This window comes from Gambusia affinis, linkage group LG21 (genome assembly GCF_019740435.1).
Source record: "Gambusia affinis linkage group LG21, SWU_Gaff_1.0, whole genome shotgun sequence".
Classification (NCBI taxonomy): domain Eukaryota; kingdom Metazoa; phylum Chordata; class Actinopteri; order Cyprinodontiformes; family Poeciliidae; genus Gambusia; species Gambusia affinis.
In genome coordinates, this window is record NC_057888.1 from 7,163,603 (window position 1) to 7,188,580 (window position 24,978).

At 37.3% G+C, this 24,978-nt stretch overlaps 1 protein-coding gene across 5 annotated transcripts in view; it reads left to right on the forward strand.

The window, feature by feature from the left end:
* asap1b (ArfGAP with SH3 domain, ankyrin repeat and PH domain 1b) overlaps nt 1-24,978 on the forward strand; it is a 61,785-nt gene that overhangs the window by 24,134 nt on the left and 12,673 nt on the right. For 3 of the 5 annotated variants that reach the window (XM_044104508.1, XM_044104506.1, XM_044104509.1), the window contains exons 4-18: nt 1,364-1,438; nt 1,821-1,870; nt 1,947-2,076; nt 7,700-7,785; nt 9,386-9,461; nt 10,608-10,694; nt 11,105-11,113; nt 12,234-12,334; nt 12,427-12,496; nt 15,214-15,301; nt 16,200-16,248; nt 20,658-20,824; nt 22,640-22,773; nt 22,967-23,058; nt 23,129-23,315. In XM_044104508.1, the coding sequence (XP_043960443.1) occupies nt 1,364-1,438; nt 1,821-1,870; nt 1,947-2,076; nt 7,700-7,785; nt 9,386-9,461; nt 10,608-10,694; nt 11,105-11,113; nt 12,234-12,334; nt 12,427-12,496; nt 15,214-15,301; nt 16,200-16,248; nt 20,658-20,824; nt 22,640-22,773; nt 22,967-23,058; nt 23,129-23,315 (1,401 nt within the window). The remainder of the gene's footprint in view (nt 1-1,363; nt 1,439-1,820; nt 1,871-1,946; nt 2,077-7,699; nt 7,786-9,385; nt 9,462-10,607; nt 10,695-11,104; nt 11,114-12,233; nt 12,335-12,426; nt 12,497-15,213; nt 15,302-16,199; nt 16,249-20,657; nt 20,825-22,639; nt 22,774-22,966; nt 23,059-23,128; nt 23,316-24,978) is intronic. The other 2 variants (XM_044104507.1, XM_044104511.1) reach the window with 1 other exon arrangement.

A 24,978-nucleotide genomic window follows, 5' to 3' on the forward strand; every position in this document is an offset into this window, starting at 1 on the left:
ATTTCACTTAATAATATATCCGCCTTGGAGAGACTACAACCATTGAGCACCAATTTAATTTCAACATTATAATTACATGTTCTAAAATATCTTTGTTTATGCTTAAAACACTTACAGTAGAGATACTGTAAGTGTTTTATTTTGTTTCTGTATGTTTAAATAAAGTTATTGGGGGAAAGAAAACGGGATAGGAAAATGGATAAAACTTCAAAATAAGAGCATGAATATAAATGTCTAACTTTTTGACAAATTCTTAACGGTCAATAAACAAAAATTCAATACAAATGTTGAGAATTTTCTCAAAATAATTTTTTTTCTGCTAAATTGTAAATTAAAGAGCATTGTTGGTAAATAGACGTATAAGCTCAACACCAAATATACTTAATGTTTTTAATCTGTTTTAACCATTAAATTGGCGCAAAGTGCTAATATACATATCCATCTTTCAAGTATTTTAGTGTTTCATTCATGTTACTTTTTTAAAATATTAACATTAGCCTTGGGGGTGACTATATTTGCTGCAACATATTTAGCATTGATATGCTAATTTAGGTAACAGCTAACTTCTTCTGGCACAATTTGCACACAATAATGATCTTTTCCAGGGTCCCATCAGATAATTTTTTAGAGCAAAAATTAATGTAAAGCCAAAGGAAGCGGCTTTGTTGTCCTTTGCTGTTGTTTGCAGAAGTTGCTTGTGCGTCAGATTTACGGCTGTACCAGAAACATGCAAATACAAAGTTTCAGACTTGGGAAAAATCAGAGTACTTGTGTTGAATTTTTTAGCACGTTAAAATCCCTTCCCTAATTCTTACCCAAAATAAATAAATAGAGCTTGATGTCCAAGTCTTTTTATCCTTAATCATGTAAAATGTATCTGAAGTCTGTCTGCATGTTGCTACCTCCCAGCTGAAACGGTCATGAACCTTCACTCAGCCCAGCAAATGACTAGTTTCTTATGTTTGTGTGTGTGGGTGGGCTGAATCATCCATCTGGCGTCTTTGGCAATTTTGACTCATTTTAGTTTTGTTTTGTTTTGTAGCTCGTTGTTTTTTAACGTCTCTGCTGAGCTCTCCAGTTAAGCGGAGTAAACGTTTCACACAGTCGTGTCCGTCAACTGCAGATTAGTCTGTCAATAAGTGAAAAGTTGCTACACTTTTTTAAGCATTACATATTCATTTTGATGTATCTGTGGTGCAAATTAAATTACTGTGCCTAATCATTCATCACATCCTGGTGAATCAATCTGTTTATTAGATTGAGTCATTGTTGTTATTTTGTCTTCCAGAAAATTTATCAAACGTTTTCTTCTGACAGTCTGTTGTGACACATTAACTATGTTATTTTTGCTTTGTTTGAACAGCTACAGAGCCTCAGCCACAATGTGATCTTCACCCTGGACTCGCTGCTCAAGGGGGATTTGAAAGGCGTGAAAGGGGTAAGATTTACCATCACTTTTGTTTAGTCTTTCCAGCTCTGTCCTACTGGACTCTTGTGGGAGTCAGCAAGTCTCTATCCATCTCCAAACCCCTCAAGCCTGTGATTAAGAGAGTTAGGGGCAAGTAAAGAGAGGAATTCTCCTTTGAAACTGTAAATCTGGCAGACATAAACACTGCCTTTGTGTGATGCATGAGGAGAGTAACTGGGTCATGAACCCCTCGTGTTGGAGGTTCAAGAAGGGGCGTAGTTCTTACTGGGCATTCATGGCGTGAATCAAGAGCCGATCGTTGGACCTCGAGTGGTTTCCCAACACCACAAATATCTCTGTCCTCAAACTGACCTCTTTGGACTTGACTGGATCTTCTCCTTTATCTCTGCAGGACCTAAAGAAGCCTTTTGACAAAGCGTGGAAGGACTACGAGGCTAAATTGTAAGTAGACCATGGTGAATTGTACCAGATATCTCATTATTACTAGTTGGAAACACCCGATGCTGTTTCCCTGCAGTACAAAGATAGAGAAGGAGAAGCGGGAGCACGCCAAGCAGCACGGGATGATCCGCACCGAAATCACCGGCGCCGAGATCGCAGAGGAGATGGAGAAAGAGCGGCGCTTGTTCCAGCTGCAGATGTGCGAGGTGAGTAATTTGACACTCTTCTCTTAAACCGAATAAGCACAAAGGGAGGAAAGATGTAAACTTGCATTTCCCCGATTTCAATCATTCAATCGAGTTTACATTTCAGCACCAAGGCAGTTAGAAACACAAGAAGAAGTCATAAAAACAACATAAAGCCAGCAATTGAGAAACCATTGACAGTTTGATGAGCGATATCATAAAGATCAATGCTCATCAAATATGTGGGTCAATTTTCCATTTATTGTGGTTCAAAAGCAACTCTAAACTGATGGGCTTTTAGCCTTGATCTAAAGAAAGTCAGTGTTTCACCTGTTTTGCAGTTTTCTAGAAGTTTGTTCCAGATTTGTGATGCACAGAAGCTGAATGCTGGTAAAGTAGCTACGTTGCTGTTGCACAGTTTTAGACAAATATTGTAATGGCTTTTGTTGCTTATTGAGATTCTCACTTATGATTCGTACGTGGGGATTCCAGATGTAGAAATAAACATAAAGTTTGGCAGATATTCGTCCCATTATATTAGTAGAACCAGATGGTGTTTATGAGCAGCAGATGTTGTGTTGAGCTTTGTTTTCAGTCCCTCTAAACCAGGAAATGGAAGTCAACAAAACACTGGACATGACACAGACACTTATCTGAAACAACCAGGAGTTTGTCCTAAACATTTTTATTCTTTTAACTCAGAACTCTCTTTCATTTTTATTTCACTTTTAAAGAATAAAGTCAAATGTTCACCATGAATTTATCACAGATGTTTCTACAGGCTGCATGCTGATTCATAGCAAAAAACATAAAGACCTCTTTAGTGGATCATGTCCCTCAGGATGTCTTAATGCTAGATGTAAACCTAATAGGTTGAGGTGCAACACTTGCTCTTGTGATGAGTGAATTTTTACAAATATAACTGCAGAGAAAAGACAATGGATGAATGAGTGAATGGATGGACAAAGATAATGTTTACCCACTGTTTTTGCAGATTTTAGTTAATTTTCCCATATTGAAGTGCTTTAAGTTATGAATGGCCTGTTTAAAGCTACAGCGCATACACGAGCTTGATTGTCAATGCTAAGTCCCTCTGCCTGGCTCTGATTGGTTCTTTCTGACTGAGCAGTATGTTCCTGCAGATTGCAGTAGGACCACAGGAAGGAGGCAGAGAAGTTTGATTTTGATACAGTCAGGACGTGGCAACAATTTTAAGAAATATTTTAGAAACATATTTTTATATTACATCTCAGTGTGATACATATATTTATATTTTTTTTTATTAATTCAACTTGATGGGTTTCCTCAGTTTAACTTTGTGGGACATTGCAATGTGTTTGGTTATCTTAAACATTAAGGTGTGACAAACAGAAGAAATGCTGTTTAATTGCCCAGCATTTACGCATCATTTGAATAATGTCCATGAGATGATAAATGATAGACCAGTGCCTGCTGTATGTCATGATGTGTTGGCACACAAATTGTGCTAAAAAAACCAACTTCTGCTCTCCAAGAGTTTTCAGACTTCCTCTTAATCCTGTAAGCTTTAAATGAAGTCATTCTGTTTCACAATGGCCAAACTTTTAAGAAACCTGGCAGCGAGAATAAAGCGTAAAACAAATGTGAGCTCTGTATTTGTGCCCAGTAGAATCAGAACAAACTGTTAGAGCTCTCTCTCTCCGTTTGGCCAAAATCCTCTCTGGTTGTGGGCGGTGACGCCTACGCCTCGCTTGCCGTTTTATCCTGCTAGGATCTTTTCTTTTTCTCAGATTACATAATGCAGGTCGCATTGCTTTTTGGGTTCTCTGGATTAAATTTTGTGCAAAGTCCAACTGATCCGCCCTCTCCTCTTCATTATGCCCATATTTCTTCAGCGGGTCAGAGACTTTGGTTTGAGAGCTCGTAGGCTCGGCTCTGTCAAATCTGATTACCAGTAATATTTTCCAGTAACTCTAAACACAAAACAGCTCCTAAGTGAAGCTAAGAGGCTTCTTTTACGCTTTTTTATAATGGACAGCACGTGGAATATCAATAGTTTTCTAAATGGGATCTGCAGTGCATTTTCTAAAACACCATTAAAAGTCAGATTAGAAGTGGACTCTGCATGTCTTTGTGCATTTTGAAGACAGTACAGCATGTTTTAGACTCTTACGGGTCAGTGACTGCTCATTCTGCCTCATCCCCCTGCAGGACACTCTGATCTTACATCATCTTCTAGATTAACAGTTGCGTGCACAGTGCTAGTCTCCTCACACACCATGAATTTAAATTAATCTGACACTTTTTACTCCACTAACAGACTTGCTAAAACATGTCTGCGAGTTAAAGAGCATTGTTGGTGTCAACTTGTGATATTGAGACATTTTTAGCTTTAGTCTCGCTACCAATTGCTTTAAAGTATCCATCTGTGCTGGTTTCCAGAGGACATTCTTTCTTTCTTTTTGCTACAGACTGAAATTTTGGAAACGTGAGAATTTATGTGGAGATTGAAAATGTTGCCTAAAAGTCAAACAGCGGCTCAGACAAAAGACTTCCTCTTTGTTTTTGCAGGATCAGCACGGACTCCTGTGCGTTGGTCGTTGCCATTTTTGATCCATGAATTGATAATAAAGCAGCTCTAGAAACTAGACACTAGAAATCAGCGTCTGTGTTTTACAGCTTAGCAGCCGCCTCCGGTTGCAGCAGCATGCCAATAATGAGTTGTAGCACACACATCATTATCACCACCTTCCTCTTTCATTGGTTTTCGTGGTTCCAGATTTGGTTTTAAATTTCTTTTTCATTCTCTGACAGACAAATTTAAACTGGCTCTGGTGTGTTTGGCTATTTGATTAAGAATATTGAAATATAAATCCTTATTTTATTGCACTGGCATGGTTTTGAAATAAAAAAAATTGATGCAGTTCACAACAGTCCTACAGTATCACAGATCCTCCACTGTACTTAACAATGAATGAGGTTATTTTAAATAACATACATAAATGATTCACATAATTTCCAACCTATGACAAAATAACAAATCTAAAATAATTCTTTTAGTGATGTTCCATTGTGGAAATTCCGACATTCGTGTTATTACATCTACTCTATATTTATAATTTTTACCTTTTCAATCTCCGACAAAGTTTCTGATGAAGGTTTTCTTTTGTTCTGCATGGTAGCACTCTGGGTTCAAATCTCCATCTTTCTGCATGGAGTTTCCATGTTTTCCCAGTTCATGTGTGGGTTCTCTTTTCCTCCCACAGTCCAAAATTATGACTCTTAGCTTAACTAAATATTCTAAAATGCTTTTGTGTGTGAGTGTGTGTCCTGTGTGTTGCCATCTGCAGATGGGCATTAGACTCCTGCTGCAACCCTGCAAGAATAAGCTGTTTTAGGAACAATTTTTTGTCTAGGAATTATGAAGCACAAGTCTTTTATTGACTTTTGTTTTTATGAATAAATATGAGGTTGGATTTTAACAATATTTTTGTTAAAATGATGCAGTGAAATGTTTATTTCGAATGGTTTATTTTACACATTTTTACCACTGACTGGAATATTGCCATTTATTTCCATGCATTCTTCATAAATAAAATCAAAAATATTCAAAATGAATGCTTTAATTAAGCGTATTAATAGCTTGGTTATTATTGGTTAACTGACCATACACATAGAAATTGCATAGTGAGCAATAACAAATTGGATAAACCATAATATTGTTGTTTAGAAATATCAAGTGATATTAATGCACGTCTGTCCTCTCAAAGACCAATAATTTGTAATTTTGTAAACAACACATTGTATATTTTATTATGTGTCAAATATAAAACACAACCAAAAGCCATTTGAACATTTTTCTAATTGATTTCCTATTAATTTGATCCTTAATCATCAGATGTTTTTTCACTGGTTGTGATATTTGACTATATTTTTTTGTAATTGTGGAGAAATTTCAGCCAATAAATCCCAGGCATTTCCCTAAATTAGCAGTCATTAATGGTGGAAATCTTGTTGTGATGCTGTTGTTGTTATTGTGAGAATCCTACAGTCAGTGGTACAATCTGTTCATCCCACTTAACCTCATTTCTCTCCGCTGCCTGCACTCTGGCTCTCTCACACTCTCTCCATGTTACTCAATCACCAGATTACACGATGCTCTCACTCTCTCACCCTTTTCTTTTTTTTTTGTTCGTCCCTCGCTGCCAGCAGAGGAGTGAGGAAAGGCAGGGCTCAGCAGGCTGCATTATATTCTGCAGCAGCGTGAATGTCGTCTCTCGTTCACACAAAAGGGAATCACAAACATGCGGCGACGCTGTCCAATAACGTCGAACCCACTCGCGCTTCAAACAAAAAAATGTGGATAATCTGCCAGCCGTCGAGCGCCGTCAGGCAGACAAAGGGACGGCACATGCATGCATGCTTGCACACGTTTACTCATGCGTGTGGGAACTCACATGCATCAACATACGATGTATCGGCGCAGACTGTGTTAGAATTAGTCTTTAGCTTCTCGCCGACTCTTAAATCTGTGTGGATTGGCTCTCTGTGGGATTATCAGTAGATTATCTTTCATTTGTTTGTTTGGTGGGGGTGCTGTCTAAAAACATTTGTCTTGAATCCTCAGACAGCCTCAAAGTTCCTCTGAAGAATCTTCTTTAAAAATCCTAACCTTTTAAGATACAAAACTATTTTCTGTGAAATTCACGTTTCGCTTTATTACCCTGATCCTTACCTGAACATTGTCAGCGAAGCATTTGTTCACTTCTTATCAGCGTCAATGTATTTTATGTGATGATTCAACGCATGTTCGTGCATAATTTGTGAAGTAGAAGGAAATAAAATTCTTTATTTTGAAATTCTATCAAAATAAACGCCAAAAAGTGAGTCTATGAGTCTATGCAGGTAAAGGTGAGTCTACCCACCTTTACCTGAGATTACAGCTGCAAGTCTTATTGTTTTTTTGTCAGCTTTAGCGGCTAATATTTCCATTTTCAAATGAACCCAAACTCAGGCAGACTGAATACTCTTGCACAGATTCTGACCTGAATTTAGGTTTAGACTTTGAATTGAATATCAGTGCATGCCAAATTCTTTGTTTCTTTTTTTTTTAAATATTTTAAAAAACATTGTACAATTTTCCTTCCATTCCACAATAATACACTAATTTGTGCTGATTTGTCACATAAAGTACATTAAAGCTGGGGTTGTAGCATCTTTATAAAAATATTTACAGTTTGTAGTTGTAACTAGACAAACTGTGGTTGAGTTTGAGGCGTGTAAATACTTTGTCTAAACTCTGACACAAGTAGGGCTGAAACAATTATTAATAATTGAAATTATTATAAATTAGTTCAGTAATTAATCAGGTAAACAGTTTATTTTGTGAAAGAATGACAGTCAGAGCAGTAGGTCAGCCAAAACTGCACAAAAGTATCTATACATTTTGAATTTAGATATGTATAAAAAAAGCTCCAGTGGCTAAATAATTTTTTTTTAAATCCAGTTAATAGTCAGAATAATTGATTACAAAATAGCCATTAGTTGCAGCCCTAGACTGAAGAATCATAACTCTGAGCACTGATGACATGATTCTTCCTATTCAGACTTGGAAAGCTTTTCAAATGCCCTGAATTTAAACTCTGCTTTTCTGCTTTTCTTCCAGTACCTGATCAAAGTAAACGAGATCAAAACCAAGAAAGGAGTGGACCTCCTGCAAAACCTGATTAAGTATTACCACGCACAGTGCAAGTAAGTACCTCCATAATCCCCCTAACCCAAATGTGAAGCCTGCTGCTACTGTTTTTCTTTTGCTTTCCACCCATTAAGTCATAGTTCACACCCTAGAAAAAGAAAGAAGGTTCTAGCTCTCCCGTCCTTTGCAGCAGTTTTGTCTCCTGTTGCTCCCAGATCTTGAGTCCACTCATAAATTTTGCAGGTTGTCATATAGATATGCTGTGACAGCCGGGGGGGTTTGGTGGGTAAATAAAATGGGTGCTCCTCTCTCCAGAGCTGCAGCTCGCAGCGACCCGTGACAGAATGACAGATTTTCGTCCAGGGTTGCTACAGTATGTCCTGTCATAACACCAGGACAAAACAATGCACTTCCCTGCTAGTCTGTTCAACCTGCGCCTTGACGGATAGAAAGGCTGCAGGGATGATGGATTAGGAGCGTTAGGACAGCAGACTGAGAGCTGAGGAAAGTGGTCAAAGCTTGAGAAGAAAGTAAAATTGTCCTGTTTTCACTCACAGAGGGCAATCTGGTCTTAAAGTTTTATCATGACAGATTTATTATGATAAAAGTGATGATAAGAGCGATTTATTACTTATTTTTTAGTCACATAAATGGAACTACTGCTGTTGAAAAACGGTGCACCAATTGCAGTTTTCTGGCTGATATCTGATCTTTAAAATGCCCGACCTACCAATTTTAATTTTGGCCGATACAGTTGTTTGTCTTTGTCTGAAATGCTGCTAAATACTGCAAGAAAGTCAAGTATCAGCCGATCACTGATCTCCCAAAATTAAGAAAATCTGAGGCAATTTATTGGTGCAACCCTGTCGATGTGTAATCCATTTCTTTAGGACACTAGAAGTGTGTCACAGTAACTGCATTTAATCACATTTTTTGACATTTATTGATGCCTTCATTGAACAAACATTAGAAAAAATTGTAAAACGTCAACACGGACAATTTTGGAGAGTTTCAAACAACATTAGTTGGAATTTATTGTTTATTTATTATCACAATAAATGATAAACAATACGATAAATTCCCACCCCTAGTTTGCTTCAATACATTTAAGCGGAAACTTCCTTTATGCAACAAAAGTGGTAAATCTAAGGCTGCAATGACAGAGCAGCTGTCAAGTACAGTTCGGTTGCACTTTGCAAGCTAAGCTGTGTGGAGTGGGAGCTGAGATGTAGGCTCATCAGTGCAGTGATTGAGAGAAAACGAGCCGAAAGAATGAGAAGTGGCAGAAAAGTAATGGGAAGAGGAAGGGAGATGTTCGTTGCAAGCAGAGGGAGGGGTTGCAGTCATTAGTGGTGATTTGCTGCTGCAGAACTTCATCGAGGTGTGTACTGCTGACAGATCTGTAATGGATTTCAGAGCGTGCTAAACGCCTCTGCAAATCTGCAGAGAAGGGTCGAAACCAGATCTGATTTCAGCACCAGAAGCCAAAAGGTGCCAAAGAGTGAGAGCGAGCTGATCTGGATGTTCAACACAAACTGCAGCCGTTTCTGCCTGCGAGCAGAAATGGAAGAACCAAAAGGATCACAATGTTACTTTAGCTGTTCCTTTAATGAATGATCGGTGTCTAATGAATGATCTTCTTATATTTCTGTAAAGTTTCTTCCAAGATGGCTTGAAGACAGCAGATAAGCTGAAGCAGTACATCGAGAAGCTGGCTGCTGATCTCTACAATGTAATTATTTGTTTGTTTCCATCATGTATGCTCTCATTGTTCGTATTTAATTCAATTTTGGGTTATTCATTTACTTATTTTGTTCTACTTCTAATCATTTTAATGTAGTTTTATATAAATAACCTTACTTTTTTGTACTTATTGGGGCTGCAGCTAATGATTATTTTTTTAATCAAGTCATCTATCATCTATTCTGACGATTAATTGAATAGTCAGATGGAAAAATGATCAAATTTTCCAGATTTTGTATTTAATCACATAAGCCTTTTTGCACAATAATAAAATAGGCATAAAAATGCAAATAAACAAATAATTCAATTCCTTTCTTAACATTTTATTGCCTAAGATCCAGTAATATTTTAGTGCTTCATCATTGTAAAGGACAAATCTGCAGCAACATGTGAAAAACTCAACTGTTTCTGCTTCATTTGACATCAATACAGTTCAAATTTAATCTGATAATTCTTTTTTCAATTAACTAATTAATAACTGAACTGCAGAAAGTACCTAATAGGAGATTTTTAAAGAAATTTAAACCAAGTGAAGGTAAAACTGCCACTTATTGAGATCTGGAAAAAACTGATTCATAGACAAGAGAAAGTTCTTATCTTAAATGTAAAATGCATATATTTTTGTACAGTTTTGGCCTAATTTCTGCTCTAGGTCTGTTGTCTCTTTTTCAGTTAATGATTATTCGGTTACTAAATTAGTTAATTATTGATCAATCGATTAATCCAGTTACTTGTTTCAACTGCAGTGTTTATTGTTTTTATCTGTTCTCTATTTTTTTCTTATTTTACTTTAATTTGTCCTGTTTTCTTATTTTATGTTGCATTTATTTTCACATTTTATTCAGGTTAGCTTTTCCGTGACACTTTATTTGAAGGTGTGTGCATAAGACTGACATAAAACTGTCATAAATATTAATGACTGCTGTCATAAAGTGTTATTTGATAATTAATGATTCTTTTAATGCAAAGTTGACATTTTTAATGGATTTTTAATGCAACTTTACATTAAAAATGTAATTATTTAGTGAATAATGAGTCATGTCAGTCGTATGCACACCCCTTCAAATAAAGTTGTCTTGCTTTGTTAGTGAATCTTATAACTAAATGTTCTAATTTAAGTGTTTTCTGTCATCAGATAAAGCAAACTCAGGACGAGGAAAAGAAGCAGCTGACTGCTTTGCGGGATCTGATCAAGTCCTCCCTCCAGTTGGACCAGAAAGAGGTATGCACGTCACCTCTGGACCGTTGGGGACAAATTTAACCCAAACTCTGAGCAGACCGGCTTTAAAAGCAGCCACAGCTGCTGTGATTCAGCCTTTGGTCTCACCACAAGCTTCCTCTCACTCTGGCCTGCGAGTGCCCAGCGCTGCACCATGCTGGTGCCCAGTTCAGGGCCTCAGTGTCACACTTTCACATAAAAACTAACAACACTGCCTGTTTCTACACATGTGATCCACTCAGATGCACAAAATCATGTATAAACAGTTGCTTGAATCACACCTTCTGTAAGTTTTTAAGCTTTAGCCGAAGAATGCACTTCTTCACAGCCACTACCTTCACTTGAGCCAGATTTTTCACCCCTCTCCCTTCTATCTCCTCCTTTTTACTGCTTTCTGCTTGTCTGGAATCAAGTCTAGAAGAGTAAGTCTGAGCATGCTGTGGTTTGACTGTGCAGGGGTGTTGCATAGCATGCTGTTTACTTGCAGCCTTTTTTTAAAGTTATTTCTGTTTTCTTATAAAAGTCCCTCCACTGAAGTGTTATAGACACGTTGCAGCGTGACGTCACATTTGCCGACTATGACTAGCGTTGGTTTTAGCTGTCAAGTTGTCAACATAAGGCGCTAATCTTACATGTACGTGTGATTTTTTTTAAAAAAGGATGCAGTGCTTTGCTGCTAATTGTCTAGATAAGTGTCAAGGGTTTCACATTTTACAGCTTAAAAAATAGCAATGGGGAAGTAGGTCAGTTATGCTAGCTTGACTTTGACAACTTAGCATGTAGATGTGGTGTGGAATCTGGTGTTTTGGTACAGGAGAAACAAAAACAAGGTGACCTACTCACCAACTCTGACAGATCATCAGTAGCGCAGGTTTTTAAATTAGCAAATCAACCACTACTGTGTTCAGATGATCACTTATTACTATATGTTCTGGACTATAAGGCGCACTTAAAAGTCTTTAATTTTATCAAAAACACGACAGGCTGCCTTATTTATTGTTCTGGAGTAAAACAGCCCCCTCTCGTGAATTAATATGGATTAATTCTGGTTGTGCTTATTGATGTTTTAGCAACTTTGTGTGGTTCAAGGTGCTCGGTTTTAGTTACATAATGGCTACTGAAGTCAGGCGTGTCGAGGAATAATAGTACTGTACTTTGACTGACTGGCTGTTTTGTTTGACTTAATTTTTGGTCTTGAATCCTGGCACACTATTGGACCTGTTGTGTGTCAGTTGCTGTGGCAACTGGTCTGTGTGTAGTGCAGCTAGCAAAAAGCAGGCATAAAGAAGAACATGAGCAGTTTTGAGTTGTTCAGTGGTTTTTCTGTACTAAATTGACAATACCTACATGTCCAGGTTTAATTTTGTCAACATAATGGTTCTACCGACCTCCAGCTCAAAATTTCCAGATATAAACAAAAACATGCAACGTGTCTATAGTGTGTCTGGGTCCTCATTGCATGCTTTCGTCAAAAATGATTTCCTAAAAGTGTTTATCTTTACACTTCAATCTCGTGGATATGTTTTGCATGGCTCAACACAGGACTCGCAGAGTAAGCAGGGTGGCTACAGCATGCACCAGCTGCAGGGAAACAAAGAGTTTGGTTGTGAGAAGAAAGGCTACCTGCTGAAGAAGAGTGACGGGTAAGCTGTGAACGCCGTTGTGCTCGCACCATTAAAATTTAACGGACAGACGGTGAATGGCAATCCTCTCTTAATGGGACATCCTCTCTCAGGCTGAGGAAGGTGTGGCAGAGGAGGCAGTGCTCGGTGAAGGGAGGCATCCTCACCATCTCTCATGCCACAGTGAGTATTCACCCCACCACACACACACACACACACACACACACACACACACACACACACACACACACACCCACACACACACACACACACACACACACACACACACACACACACCCGAACGCAGACGTATGAACTCTTCTAACCCCTCAGGAGTGACTGTGCGGATCAAAAGCAGAACATTGTGCAGGGAGAGGGTGTGTTGGGCTTTTCCAAGCTGGAGGCTGGCAGAGTCGGATTGACATAGATAGGTTGCCATGGAAACTTCCCCCTTCCTGTCCCCCTCCCATCGGCACCCCTCCTCCTGCTGCCTGCTGCGCCGCGGTGACTCATCCTTGATGGAGTGTGTGCGTACTGTTTAAGCTGGCACATCTTGAGCGCCGGCCTCACTCTTGTGCAGATCAGCCTGGTTTTTCCTCTTATATTTATTTATTTTATTTTTTGGGGCAAAAATATTGAAATAAATTAAATCACACGAGGTGTTGAATTAATTCACATTGTCATGAGTGGCTTCATAAACCACAATCCACTCAGGATGTTAAAAATAACTAACATCTAGTTTAGTTATTTTAAATAATTTGGTTCTGCGAATGATTTTATTTCAAGTGGTGAAAAAGATTATCATTGAAAAAGAGTAATTTATACTTCTTACAGTAATAGTATGTACTGTTTTGTTTTCCTAAAACTGTTCCCTGCGACCCTGTGCGAAAGAGTTTAAAAACATTAATAAATTTTCACTAGGCCTCACACTAACATCAGCATGAATCACATATTTGACATTTCAGTATTGTTATTAACATAACCTTCAACAATTATGATTCAGTTCCTTGTGGCTGCAAGGAACTGAATCATAAAAAGTTTTAAAGATTTTAATTTGCATGTTTATTTTCTAGCAGCAGCAACTCCTGTAGTACTGGTTCACACATTTAGCGTTTTTAAAATTTTATCACCTACACTTTTACAGAATTTGTTTCCTGCCTTAAATTGTCTACCTTTTAATCAGCAAGTTCCAGCGACTAAAGAAATACAATAAATAAGCACAGCTGAAACTTGCTATCACAGCTAGCAGCAGGGAAACATCTGGGGAATCTATGCAACAGCAAAGAGAAGCATCCCTAACCTAGCTAACAGCAGGAGGAAATCCAGCTATCAGCAGGAAGAAACCTAGCTAGCCTCATTAGCCTTGCTAACGAGTTTGAAAAATCAATTAACATACCAAAACCAAGAAAAAACTTGAGTAAACTTAGCTAACAGTGAGACAAAACCTATATAACATTGCTAGGAGCATGTATTTTGTTTTATTGATGAGGTTTCTGAGGTCAGCATCATGGGTTTGAGTGAAAGACTGTTGCTCTGAAAGAGCCAAGGTGACTGGGTCTTCCTGGCCTGAGTGTTCTGTCATGATGTGTTTAGCTCTCTGAAGTCATTGTAGCCAAAGATGGGAGAAAACATAGCTAACAGTAGGAATACACCTAGTTAAAAGCCGAAAGAGTGAAAACACTGTCATTTGTTTCCCTTCATTAGATGGTGAAAGAATTTTGGTTCCAGTGAGATGATAATATCTCCTGAAATATTCTTATGTTAAACAAAATTACTAAACATTTGAAAGAGTTGTATCTTGTCCTGTTGAACATTTGCACACAGATAACTGCAGTCACTAAATCTTTTATAACCATAATCTGTGCATTCAGTGAGATATATTAACATTATTATTATTTATCCTGTTTGATGAAAACAAATTTATAGTTTACTATATTCTGACATTCTGCTGCCATCATATGAAAGTTGCGTTTTGATACCACACGCTGCATCTCATCTGCACGTTATAATTAGTTTGCATTGTTAGTTTCAGTGTTGAACTGATTTGTTGGTTCTGTTAAGCTTGGATTGTTTAGCAGCTGTAACACAGCATGAGGGGTTTAGATTCATCTTTGTCTAATGATCCTAATGATTCTTCACATAGAAAACAAAGATGTAATTTTTTTTTTCTACAGCTGTTGTCTCGCACCTCTCTATTTGTGCTACATGTCCAAAAGAAGAAATTACCTAAAAAGAATTTTTAAAAACCCGTTATATGTTGGTCTGTTGCACAGTTTGACTAAATGTTTAAATTTCCTGAAGCCCACTTGTGGTTAACATATTAAACTTATCATTTATCTTAATGTGACACCAGTTTGCCACCTCTCTTTTTGTTCTTCTTCATCTGAACTCTTGGTGACTTCAGTTGGCAGCAGGCCAGCTTGGCTGCAAGGCTTATCTCAGTCTGTTAGCATTTCATTAGCACGTGCCCCGGTCTGTCCTCTGCCAGGACGCTGGCAGATCGCTGCGCTTGTGCCAACTAGGTGTGTTATTACTGAATAGTCAAGTCCAGGTCTTTAATTGGGGAGCCAGGCTTCAGTTTGATAAATAATTCAGAGCTAAAATTGCAAAGATAGTCCTAAAAAGGCTACAAGAGGAGTTTAAACATGTTTGCAACAAATATGCAAATAATTTAGATAAAGGATTTCATCTTTTATATTGTATTTTTGTTTGGAGAAAACAAGTAATTCTCTTTATTGTAATACAGTTTATGGCGTTTTCTGCAGCAATATTTCTCATTTTTACAAGTTGGATCATTGCAGTCACTTGAACAAGAAGCGCTGGAAAAACAAAACTTATAAAATATTATTTTATAATGTGTTCAGTCCATTGGATTAACCTCACTCTCTTTATATTTTCAGTCCAACAGGCAGCCTGTCAAACTCAACCTGCTCACCTGCCAGGTGAAGCCAAGCTCTGAGGACAGGAAATGCTTCGATCTAATTTCTCGTAAGTTTTAAAAAAATCTTAAATTTTTCTGCTTACCTGAACTGTTTAGAAATGTGCAAAGTTCTTGCATACAGAAAGAAAAAAAGCCATTTAAGTACTGGATAAATATTAGTTTGAAAAATTTAACTGGCATTGCTTTTTAAAGAAATTACAATATGATTTATTGATTTCATTATTATTAATGAAGAAAATTCTTCATGCTTCAGTGCTCTTTGAAATTATAAATATTTAATCATAAAATACTCTTTAAAAAAGCCAAAAAAAGTTATTTGTTAAACAGTAATGCAGCAAAATTCATACAGTTTTCTGCTTACCTGTACCGTTAAGAAATGTTCAGAGTTCTTGCATACAGAATTTTTTTTAAAACAAAAATGTAATTTACTTTAAACTCCGGATAATTATTTGCTTTAAAAAAAAAAAAAAAACTGGCATTGCTTTTTTATTGTTTTCATTGTGAAATATATTTATCATTGTGAAATGATAAATATTTAATTGTAAAGTAATAAAAAAACCTAAAGACTTTGTTAAACTGCAAATGTTTAATAGATACTTATGTTTATTATTAACCCAAATATTATTAGATTCAAATTATAGTTTGAGACAAGCTGCATGCTTTTGAACTGTAAATTTTAACTTTTTCATGGATAGACAATAAAACAAGCATTTATGTGTTTTTATTTTTATTTTTAATGAAAACAAACATCTCGAATATTCATTAGCTGTTCAAGAACATTATTTATTATCTGTCTGTTTTGTTGAAAATGCTTGAAAAATGAACGTGTTCAAACCGAGTTTATGACATTTTTAAACAGTTTAACTTGTGGCTGCTGCTCATTGTGTTACAAAATGCAAAACATTGGATTTACATGCTTGACATCCTGGTCTGTTTTTTCTGCAGATAACCGGACATATCACTTCCAAGCTGAAGACGAACAAGAGTTTGTCATGTGAGTATTTAAAAAAAAAAATCCATAAATAATCCCATCTGGTTATCTGGGTTTTTGGCCAACTTTTCATGCAATTTCAATTAAAAACAATACTTAATTGGTAAAATCCAGAGTTTTTTATTACACAAGAACCATTTTATTTGTTAAACAAAACTAATATTACAAGGATTTCATCCACATTTTCAGTGCTAAATTTTACTTTCAATTACTGCTGCAGTCTCAAAATAATTCGTAGCGCTGAACAGATGGCAAATGCAAATAAGATGTAGTCACAGGCACACCACATGCGACCAATTAAGGGCGTTTTTAGTTTCATTCAATAAACCAGATAAAATGCTCAACAGTTTTGTTACATTGTAAGTTAGAAAATGGCAAAGACAGAACTGTTTAAGAAGATATAGTAAAAGAAGTGGTGGTTGTTTTAGCAAATAATAATAGCAAAAGTTCTGATGCATCTGGAAACAGTTTTCATGTTTTAAGTTAGAGGAATTGTAGCTACAATGTGGCATCAATAGGATATTATCAATAGATCTGCCAGATTCTTGATGGTTTAAAACCGTCGACTGACTGTAAAACACCTTGAAGGCAGCAGCTAGTGTTGCTTTAGTTTCCACATTAAGGCCTTTTAAAAACAGTGAAGGTCTTCACACACGAATGTCTTTATGTCTCCAAAGTATTTGTAAGTTAACAGTTTAATAATGCTATTTCACAAATTATTAACTTTAATTTTACTTTGTTACTTTAATCATTTGTGATTTTAAAATGATTTTCCCACAGAATATTTTAGTATTTGCCATTCTGCTTGAAGAAGCTAATTATAGCTGGCTAATCTTCACAGGAAGTCACACTACAGTTAGCAGCTTTAAAAACATTCTGCAAACATAAATAAACCGCCAAATGTACATTACTCTTATGTGAGAAAAAGGTGTAGAAATCTCATTTCAATTTGACTCAAAGTCAGCAAATTGGTCAGAAACAGATGGGGGAGGGGCAGCACTGTGGTACACTATGCTCCTTTCACTCCAGCATTAAAATAACTTTAGATCTCTTAACAGTTTTGAAACCATAGCTTTTTACACTCTTGACATACCCCTGTGAGACTTTTGCACATCTGCGATACATGTCAACATCATCGGATGACATATTGGGTAAATAAAGCTCCAGTTCTTCACGTTTGATTCTGTATCACCAGCTTAGTCAGCCTGTCATGTCTTATTTTGGGTCAGTTGATCCTTTAATAAGTGACAAACAAAAATATCAATAAAAAAATTTGATTTTGACTTTGTTTTTCAGCTGAACACTGTGAATACCACACTCTCGATCCCAATAGACATGCAGTAATCAAACCATACAAAGCATGAAACTCTTTAAAGATGTGAGAAGAGTTGATGCTCCTCAAACTACAGTGAATTTCCTCAGGTGTGAACTCAGAAAACGCCTTTTATAAAATAGAAAATGGGAGTTTGGTAACACTGTATTTGAAGGGGTGTGCATAAGACTGACATGAAACTGTCATAAACATGATATGACACCTCTTATAAAGGAGTCATCATGAATGTTTATGACTGTTGTCATGAAGTCTCTTTTGGTAAATAATGACCCTATTAATGCAAAGTTGCACTAAAAGTCCATTAAAAGTGTAAACTTTGCATTATTTGGTCAATAAAGCCTCTTTTAATGCAAAGTTCTGTTAAAATTTGCATTAAAAGTCCATTAATAGTGTCAACTTTGCATTAAAAGTTCATTACTTACCGAATGACACTTCATGACAACAGTTCTAAACATTCAAGTGGGCTCCTTCACGTTCATAACAGACGTTATGTCAGTCTTATGCACATCCTTTTAAATAAAGTGCTACCCGTTTTTCTTCTTGGATACTCTTATTTTTTTTTCTGATAACGTGAAACTGTGTTCATCCTTTTCGATGCATGTACTCTCTGCTGTTTCCTGTCATAAACTCCAAAATGAAGCGCCTTCATGTTACTGGGATTCCTTAGAAATATCCACTATCCCACTGCTTGTGCACCCACACTATGCCTCAGCTGGATTAAACTTCAGATTTTAATTCAATTGTTGCTTAAAATAGCCTCATTTTTTCACACATATACATGTAATCTAACAGGTCTTCTTTTGCCCATTCTGTGGGGGCTATTCACAGCTTTAGAGGCGTAACAAATGGAGTCCAAATGTCAGTCTCATTAAGCTTTGTGCATATACATGCTCGGTGAGCGATGAAGGGTTAGCGCAGTGCACAGGGCATGTTTGAAAGGGAGCTACAGTGCTTCCTGTCTGAGTGATGGGTAGTGACCACAGTCCTGCGTGGGTGTTTCTTTTTGAGTCAGTTGACCTTGTTCTCAGAGAAAAAAAACCTGCAAGCAGACATAGACTGTAGGCAAGAAAATCATATTCAGAAAATAGCTTTGCTCTTCTTTATTGTTGGGAAAATGTTAGTTTTTTTCCAATTTTCTTTACGTTGTCCAAACGAAGGGACTTTGGAGAGGGTTATGAAATTGTATTTCCTTTGTTTGCAGTGAGACTTTCCTCTTAGTTTATAGGTGTCTTGATAGGATAGAAATACAGTATATTGTCCCACAGCAGGGAAATTCATAACATAAGAAAATAAATGCATACTCTGACTAAATGCAGACCTGAGTGGGTAAATTTGGAAAGGAAAATGCTCAAGATTTGCATTAAAAAAGCAAGAAGTGAAAAACTGTGCAAATAGAGATGTGCACATAACAGCAGAATTGTAAAAACTCATTGAATTTGTTGGGAGTGGTGATGGCTTTAAAGTCTTAGAGCTGATAGGAGGAAGGATCTGTGATCATACTTCTTTTTGCACCCTGGATGCAACAGCTTGTCTCTAAATGAGCTTTTTCAAAGGTTATGCTTTCACTTATTTTCTGTTCTGTTGATGACCATTTCTTTAAAACAAACTACTCAGATTTATTATGCAATCAAGCATGAAACGCTCCCAAAGGATCTGTTCAGTTCCTATTTGTTCCATTCTTAATCATTATAATAACATTTCTGCCCACTTTTACTTCATACCAATACGTCTCACTTTTGCATATAAGTTTATTTCTCTTAATAGTGAAATATTTTGATGAATAAAAATAACATTTTCTAAAGGCTTAATATTGCTACATATTTTTCTGTGTTTGGGACCATTTTTGCTAATGAAATATAACAGATTATGATCCCTGATCCAATTAAAACTGTCAATTACCTGCTGATAGATGTTTTGTGTGAATGCTATAGGCGTTCATACTATTGAGTTCCACTTTTCTGGTTGCTCCATAAATTTCGTCGTGCTTCTTCTCCTGCATACTTTGTGCTATTTTCACCATTCAACTTTTATATTATTCAGCTTGCGCTCCTAATGCCGGCTACATCTCTTGGAATTCATAACCTTCATACTTTTTACAATATTCAGATTTTTATGAATTTTTCTTCTCATGGAGGGAACCGCTCCATCCTGTGGCAGAATTGTGAATTACAGTATAAAATGTCCGTTCACAGTGGATGTTTTAGGTCCTGCCTATTAATGACAATCAATCATCCAGTTTCAGGGCTGTCATGGAGGAAAGAAAGCAGTGGCCATTTTGAAGTTTAACAGCTTTTATGCTGCTTAACACCTGGAAATGATTTGAGGTTTTGACGTTGCTTTTTTTGTGCTGCATGTACGGAAACATGCATGTGGCATGTTTTTGTAGTCACCGTGCTAAACGATGCCTCCAAACAAATGTTGATATCTCAGGAATCATGAAATAAAAATAAAAATAAAAATAAAAGGTGTGGATTTCATTCATCCACCGTTTTTATCTGAAGGAATAGGAGAATGTTTTGTTCCTTTTCAAATTTTGGGTTTTACATTAGTTGTTTTTTTTTTTGCATTGAATATATTACTATAACCCAGCATACTAGTGTTATCTTAGATGCTATCATTAGTATTTTAGCTAGTTTTAGCTTTTTAGCCAATTTTGGTTTTTACCTGTTTTTTTCACACTGCATGGACTATTTCTTACCTTTCTGCAAGTCTTCAGCAGTTGGCTTCAAACTCTTTTGCCATTTTCACCAAAAGCATTCAACATTGAGCTTTCAGCATTAACACTTGCATTTTCATAGGAAATGCACACTTTCTAGTTATTGATTGCATTGTTATGTCATTACCAGTACATTCCTTGAAAATGGTGTCAAAACATCAATATTATTGTTTATTGGAAAATTTGTGAAGTCATGCACTCCGCAGGTCTGAGTATCTGGCTGAAAAGAAGCCATGGGGGACTTTTTATAGTTTCCAACATGCCATGTTTGTCAGATGATGCCAAAATAAAAATGATGCAATTTGTTTCTGTTTGTGTTCTAACTTTGATTTTTCAGGACAATAATTCTGTCCCGTCTTGCAGATGGATCTCCGTGCTAACCAACAGCAAGGAGGAGGCTTTAAACATGGCTTTCCGAGGTGAGCAGAGCAGCGGCGGGGAGGACGGATTAGAGGACCTGACTAAAGCCATCATAGAAGACGTGCTACGCATGCCAGGCAACGAGATCTGCTGCGACTGCGGAGCTGCAGGTCTGTGCTGCTGGTGTCCACAGAGACACAGTGCTGAGTCAAACCTCACCTTGTCCTGAGAAAAGCTTCCTCGGCTGGCTCCTCTTTCCTTCCTCCTCTTAGCTGGAAATGTTTTATTTAAACCAACAAGCCACTTTTGCTGAGTCACAGTTTGTTCTGTCTGACTGCAGATCCCCTGCAGTCCTGAACAGAGTACCTAAATATTATACTCAAGTAAGAGTTGCTCTACTTCAATATATTAAGAAGTAAGAGTAAAAAAGCATTTGGCAAAATGCCTACTCTAGTCTTCAGTAACTGATAAATTTATCAGTCATTTAATATTTAAAAATTACATCATCAGATGGAACCAAAATATAGGACAAACATGACAATAATTCCTATAAGTAACAAAAAATAACAAAATCAGGGAAAAGAAAATTTTCCTAAATCAGTTTCTTTTATTAAAAATGTATAAAACTTTAACAAAAACTGCAGGTGTGTTTCTGTGTCTGGTGAACCAGAGTGTGAATGCTAAAGCTGTTAGCATGAAGCAAAGAGTCAGCACTCCTGCAGACATTCAGACTTCTGACAGTGAACACACACATCACATGTTTGTGATCCACACACACCATCAGCAGCTTTCTGACTGACCGAAGGCAGGATTTTAAGTTCTGAAGGATAAAAAAAACAAAAACATTTCAAGGCTTGAGAAACAACATTACATCACTTTGTTACATAAGTCATACCCGCGCCACCGACCCCTGCAATCTGAGGGGAGGGGAGACAATTTGTCGCGTCTGTGCTCTTATTGCTCGATACGCCCAGATTTGGTTATAAATGTGTTTCAGATGTCTCATTTTTTTAATGAGTTTCAACCTCTAGTGTTGCTTTTCTTCTCTTAGCATCGCGCTACCTTGGCTAGTTAAGAAAGAGGTTGTCATTGAAGCTGAGATCCTGCTCTTCTTCCTGTGTGTGATTTGCAGCGTCAGAGGTCACCCTGCAGTTATTCACTCATCATGCTCAACATGCTCTCTGTGGCCTGTCACCGGCTAGCATCTGGTTGTTGTGTTTATCTGGTCGACTCGTTTGTTTTTTAGCTTTTTCTATGGTTTTCACTAAATCACAGAGTTGGGAGATGATTGAGTTATAGCTGACTGACAAAGGTTAGTGGTTCACTGATGTTTAGCTGGTTTCTTTTATTTGTGAGACCAGATGTCTCTGGTTGAATGTTTAAATGTTACTTAGTTACCACTTTAACAAACATCTGGTGACAGCAGAGATCAATGAAACGTTGCTTCATCCATTTCTAAATCGGTTTTTATCTCAGTTATGACAAAATGAACAGCTAGCATAAACAAGGTCCATCCATCCATCCATCCATCCATCCATTCATCCATCCATCCATGTTTTCATAGCTCTGTAATCCATCCATAAATATAATTTCTAAATGTTTGTGACTGTGGAAGTATTTTTGTTATTTTTTCATATAATAAATTAATCTCTTTTTCTTTTTTGTGACATGATTTTGATGTTGGCAATCAAGTTTCCTGGTGATCATGTTAGATTTATTTTTGCTGTGTTAGTATCCAGATTTAGGAACCACTTCTCTGTTGAATTGTTGTGTAACATAAATATTGTAAAAGGTGAAGTCTGTGTATTAATCAAGCTGTCAAATCAACTTGGAACTCCTGCTATTATTTTAGTCAGACACTGAGTTGATGTGTTTTAGGTTTGGATTTCTCATTATTTTCTGGCAACTCATTTCATATTCTGCAGTAAACTGTTCTCACTGCTCAGTCTGACGTACGTATTAAACTCTGGTTCCTGTCATTGCAGAGCCGAAGTGGCTGTCCACCAACCTGGGGATCCTGACCTGCATCGAATGCTCTGGGATCCACCGTGAGATGGGCGTCCACATCTCCCGCATCCAGTCAATGGAGCTGGACAAGCTGGGGACCTCAGAACTGTTGGTGAGGCTCACTAATCACTGATTATTGATTTATGTTTGACTATGGGTCATGTTGCTTTTTATTAATATAAGACATCCATCTATCCCTGTCATCCATCCATCCAAATTACAGCTTGTGAATTGTAATAACCATTAATTACAGCTTGTGAATTGTAATAACCAGATCTGACTGCATGTTTCTGTCTTTCTCTCAGTTGGCCAAGAATGTAGGAAACAGTAGTTTCAATGAAATCATGGAGGCCAACCTCCCCTCCCCTTCTCCAAAACCCAGCCCCTCAAGTGACATGTAAGTACTTCTCCCAAACGGGCGTCTCCTTCACAGAAAACCTTCTTTAGAAACTCGACTTTGTCCTCAGGACGGTGAGGAAGGAGTTCATCAACGCCAAGTACGTGGACCACAAGTATGCGAAGAAGACGTGCACGTCGGCGGCGGCCAAGATGATCGAGTTGTTTGAGGCCATCCAGACCCGGGACCTGCTGGCTCTCATTCAGGTCTACGCCGAGGGGGTGGAGCTGATGGAGCCGCTGCCAGAGGCAGGACCGGTGAGTGGGTCCGCTGCGTCACCGCTGAGCGTGTCCGGAGAGTTCTGTTGGTACATGATGCCAAATGTTTCTGCACAACCATGTTTTGATCTTTTGTTCCATTTTGCTTTCTTAAATCCCAGCTCAAGCTGAAAGGCGTGCTCTGGAAATGAACGCGTTTAATTTAGAATGACAATTGATATAAACTTTTTATTTTCCTTGTATAGACAAATGTTATTTTAAGCCAGCTGATCCAGGCACATGAATTATTCAACCATTAAAAGTAGATAGGACCGATAAACCATTGTTGTATTTAGCAAGGTTCATCCAAAAATATCAAAGAAAGCATCTTAAACATGCAGAGATTATGTATTGTACAACCAAGATAGGCTTATTGTAAATCATAGAAATGCTTTAATTTGTCTCAATAAACAAAGAACAAATTTAGAAGAAGTTTAGGTTGAAAGCATCTCAACAGAAAGACCAAAAAACAGAATAAGGAAATAAATATGATTTTTTTTTTTATTATTATTTCTGTGGTGCTGATTACCTCTTCATTCTCCTGTTCTAATCAGATAAATCTCCTTTTTTCTCACACTGTTTATATTTTAATCTTATTTGGAAATGTTGGAAATAGTAAAAGATTTGGAGTCAGACAAAGGTTATGGTTGTGACTCAGATTAATTATGATTACCATTTGCACCGATACATTAACAGAATTATTAAATATAATTTTATTCATATTTGAAACTGATACACACACTTCATATTATATAATTAATAAGTGGTGTATGGTATATATTTTAAAAATTAATTTGGTAATGGCTGTTGGAGTGACACCAGTGATGTAAAATATTTGTTCATAACACAAAGTACAATGGCAGCCACACAATTTATACATACAAAAAATGTATGAGTAAATAAAATACTCAGGCACAGATATATCCTGTAATATATCAATTTAAAACTCCCAGCAGTCGACAGATCTCAGAGGGTTTCATCATTAAGTGACTTGAAAAACCCAACAATAAGATATTTTTACCAACTCCAGGAAAGAAATGGGTGTAAGCGACTGGAAAAGGTCTGAGTCATCTGACAGACTTTACCACAGCAGGTGCTGCTAGCCAGCAAACCACTGCCACTTAGATCTGCAACATATGTGTCGATTCCTTATTCCCTTAAATGGTGACACTCTTGTGTCTGTTTTTTTCTTCTTTTATTTATTTTACCGAACTGCCCGTTTCCTGCAGTTTGCTCTCGGTTTGCGGCGTCTCTTCAGGCCTTTAATGAAAGTTAAATAACGGGCGGTGGAAACAGCACGCGTGATCAGATATAATCCGACATAAATGGGTCAGGGTTTTACAACGCCAACATGGTAGTTCCTCTGATTAAAAAATTAGGTGTGCAACGGTGCAGGAGAGTAACAAGGATGAGAGAGGATATGATTTGGTGACGAAGGGAGCTGCTGCTGCTGCTGCTGCTGTTGCTGCTGTCGTCTGCACTGTGAAGTCTGAGTCACCACTATCTGATCTGCTGCTGTCAGTAACTCCAATTGCTGCAAAGTGACATCCAAACCCTGGCTTTGCACGGCATAAAAAGGCTAATCCATCTTTTGACCTCTTGAAAGGTGGATGTAGTAATTGTTTTCTCATATTTTCATCCCTGTTAGTGAATTTAAAACCTT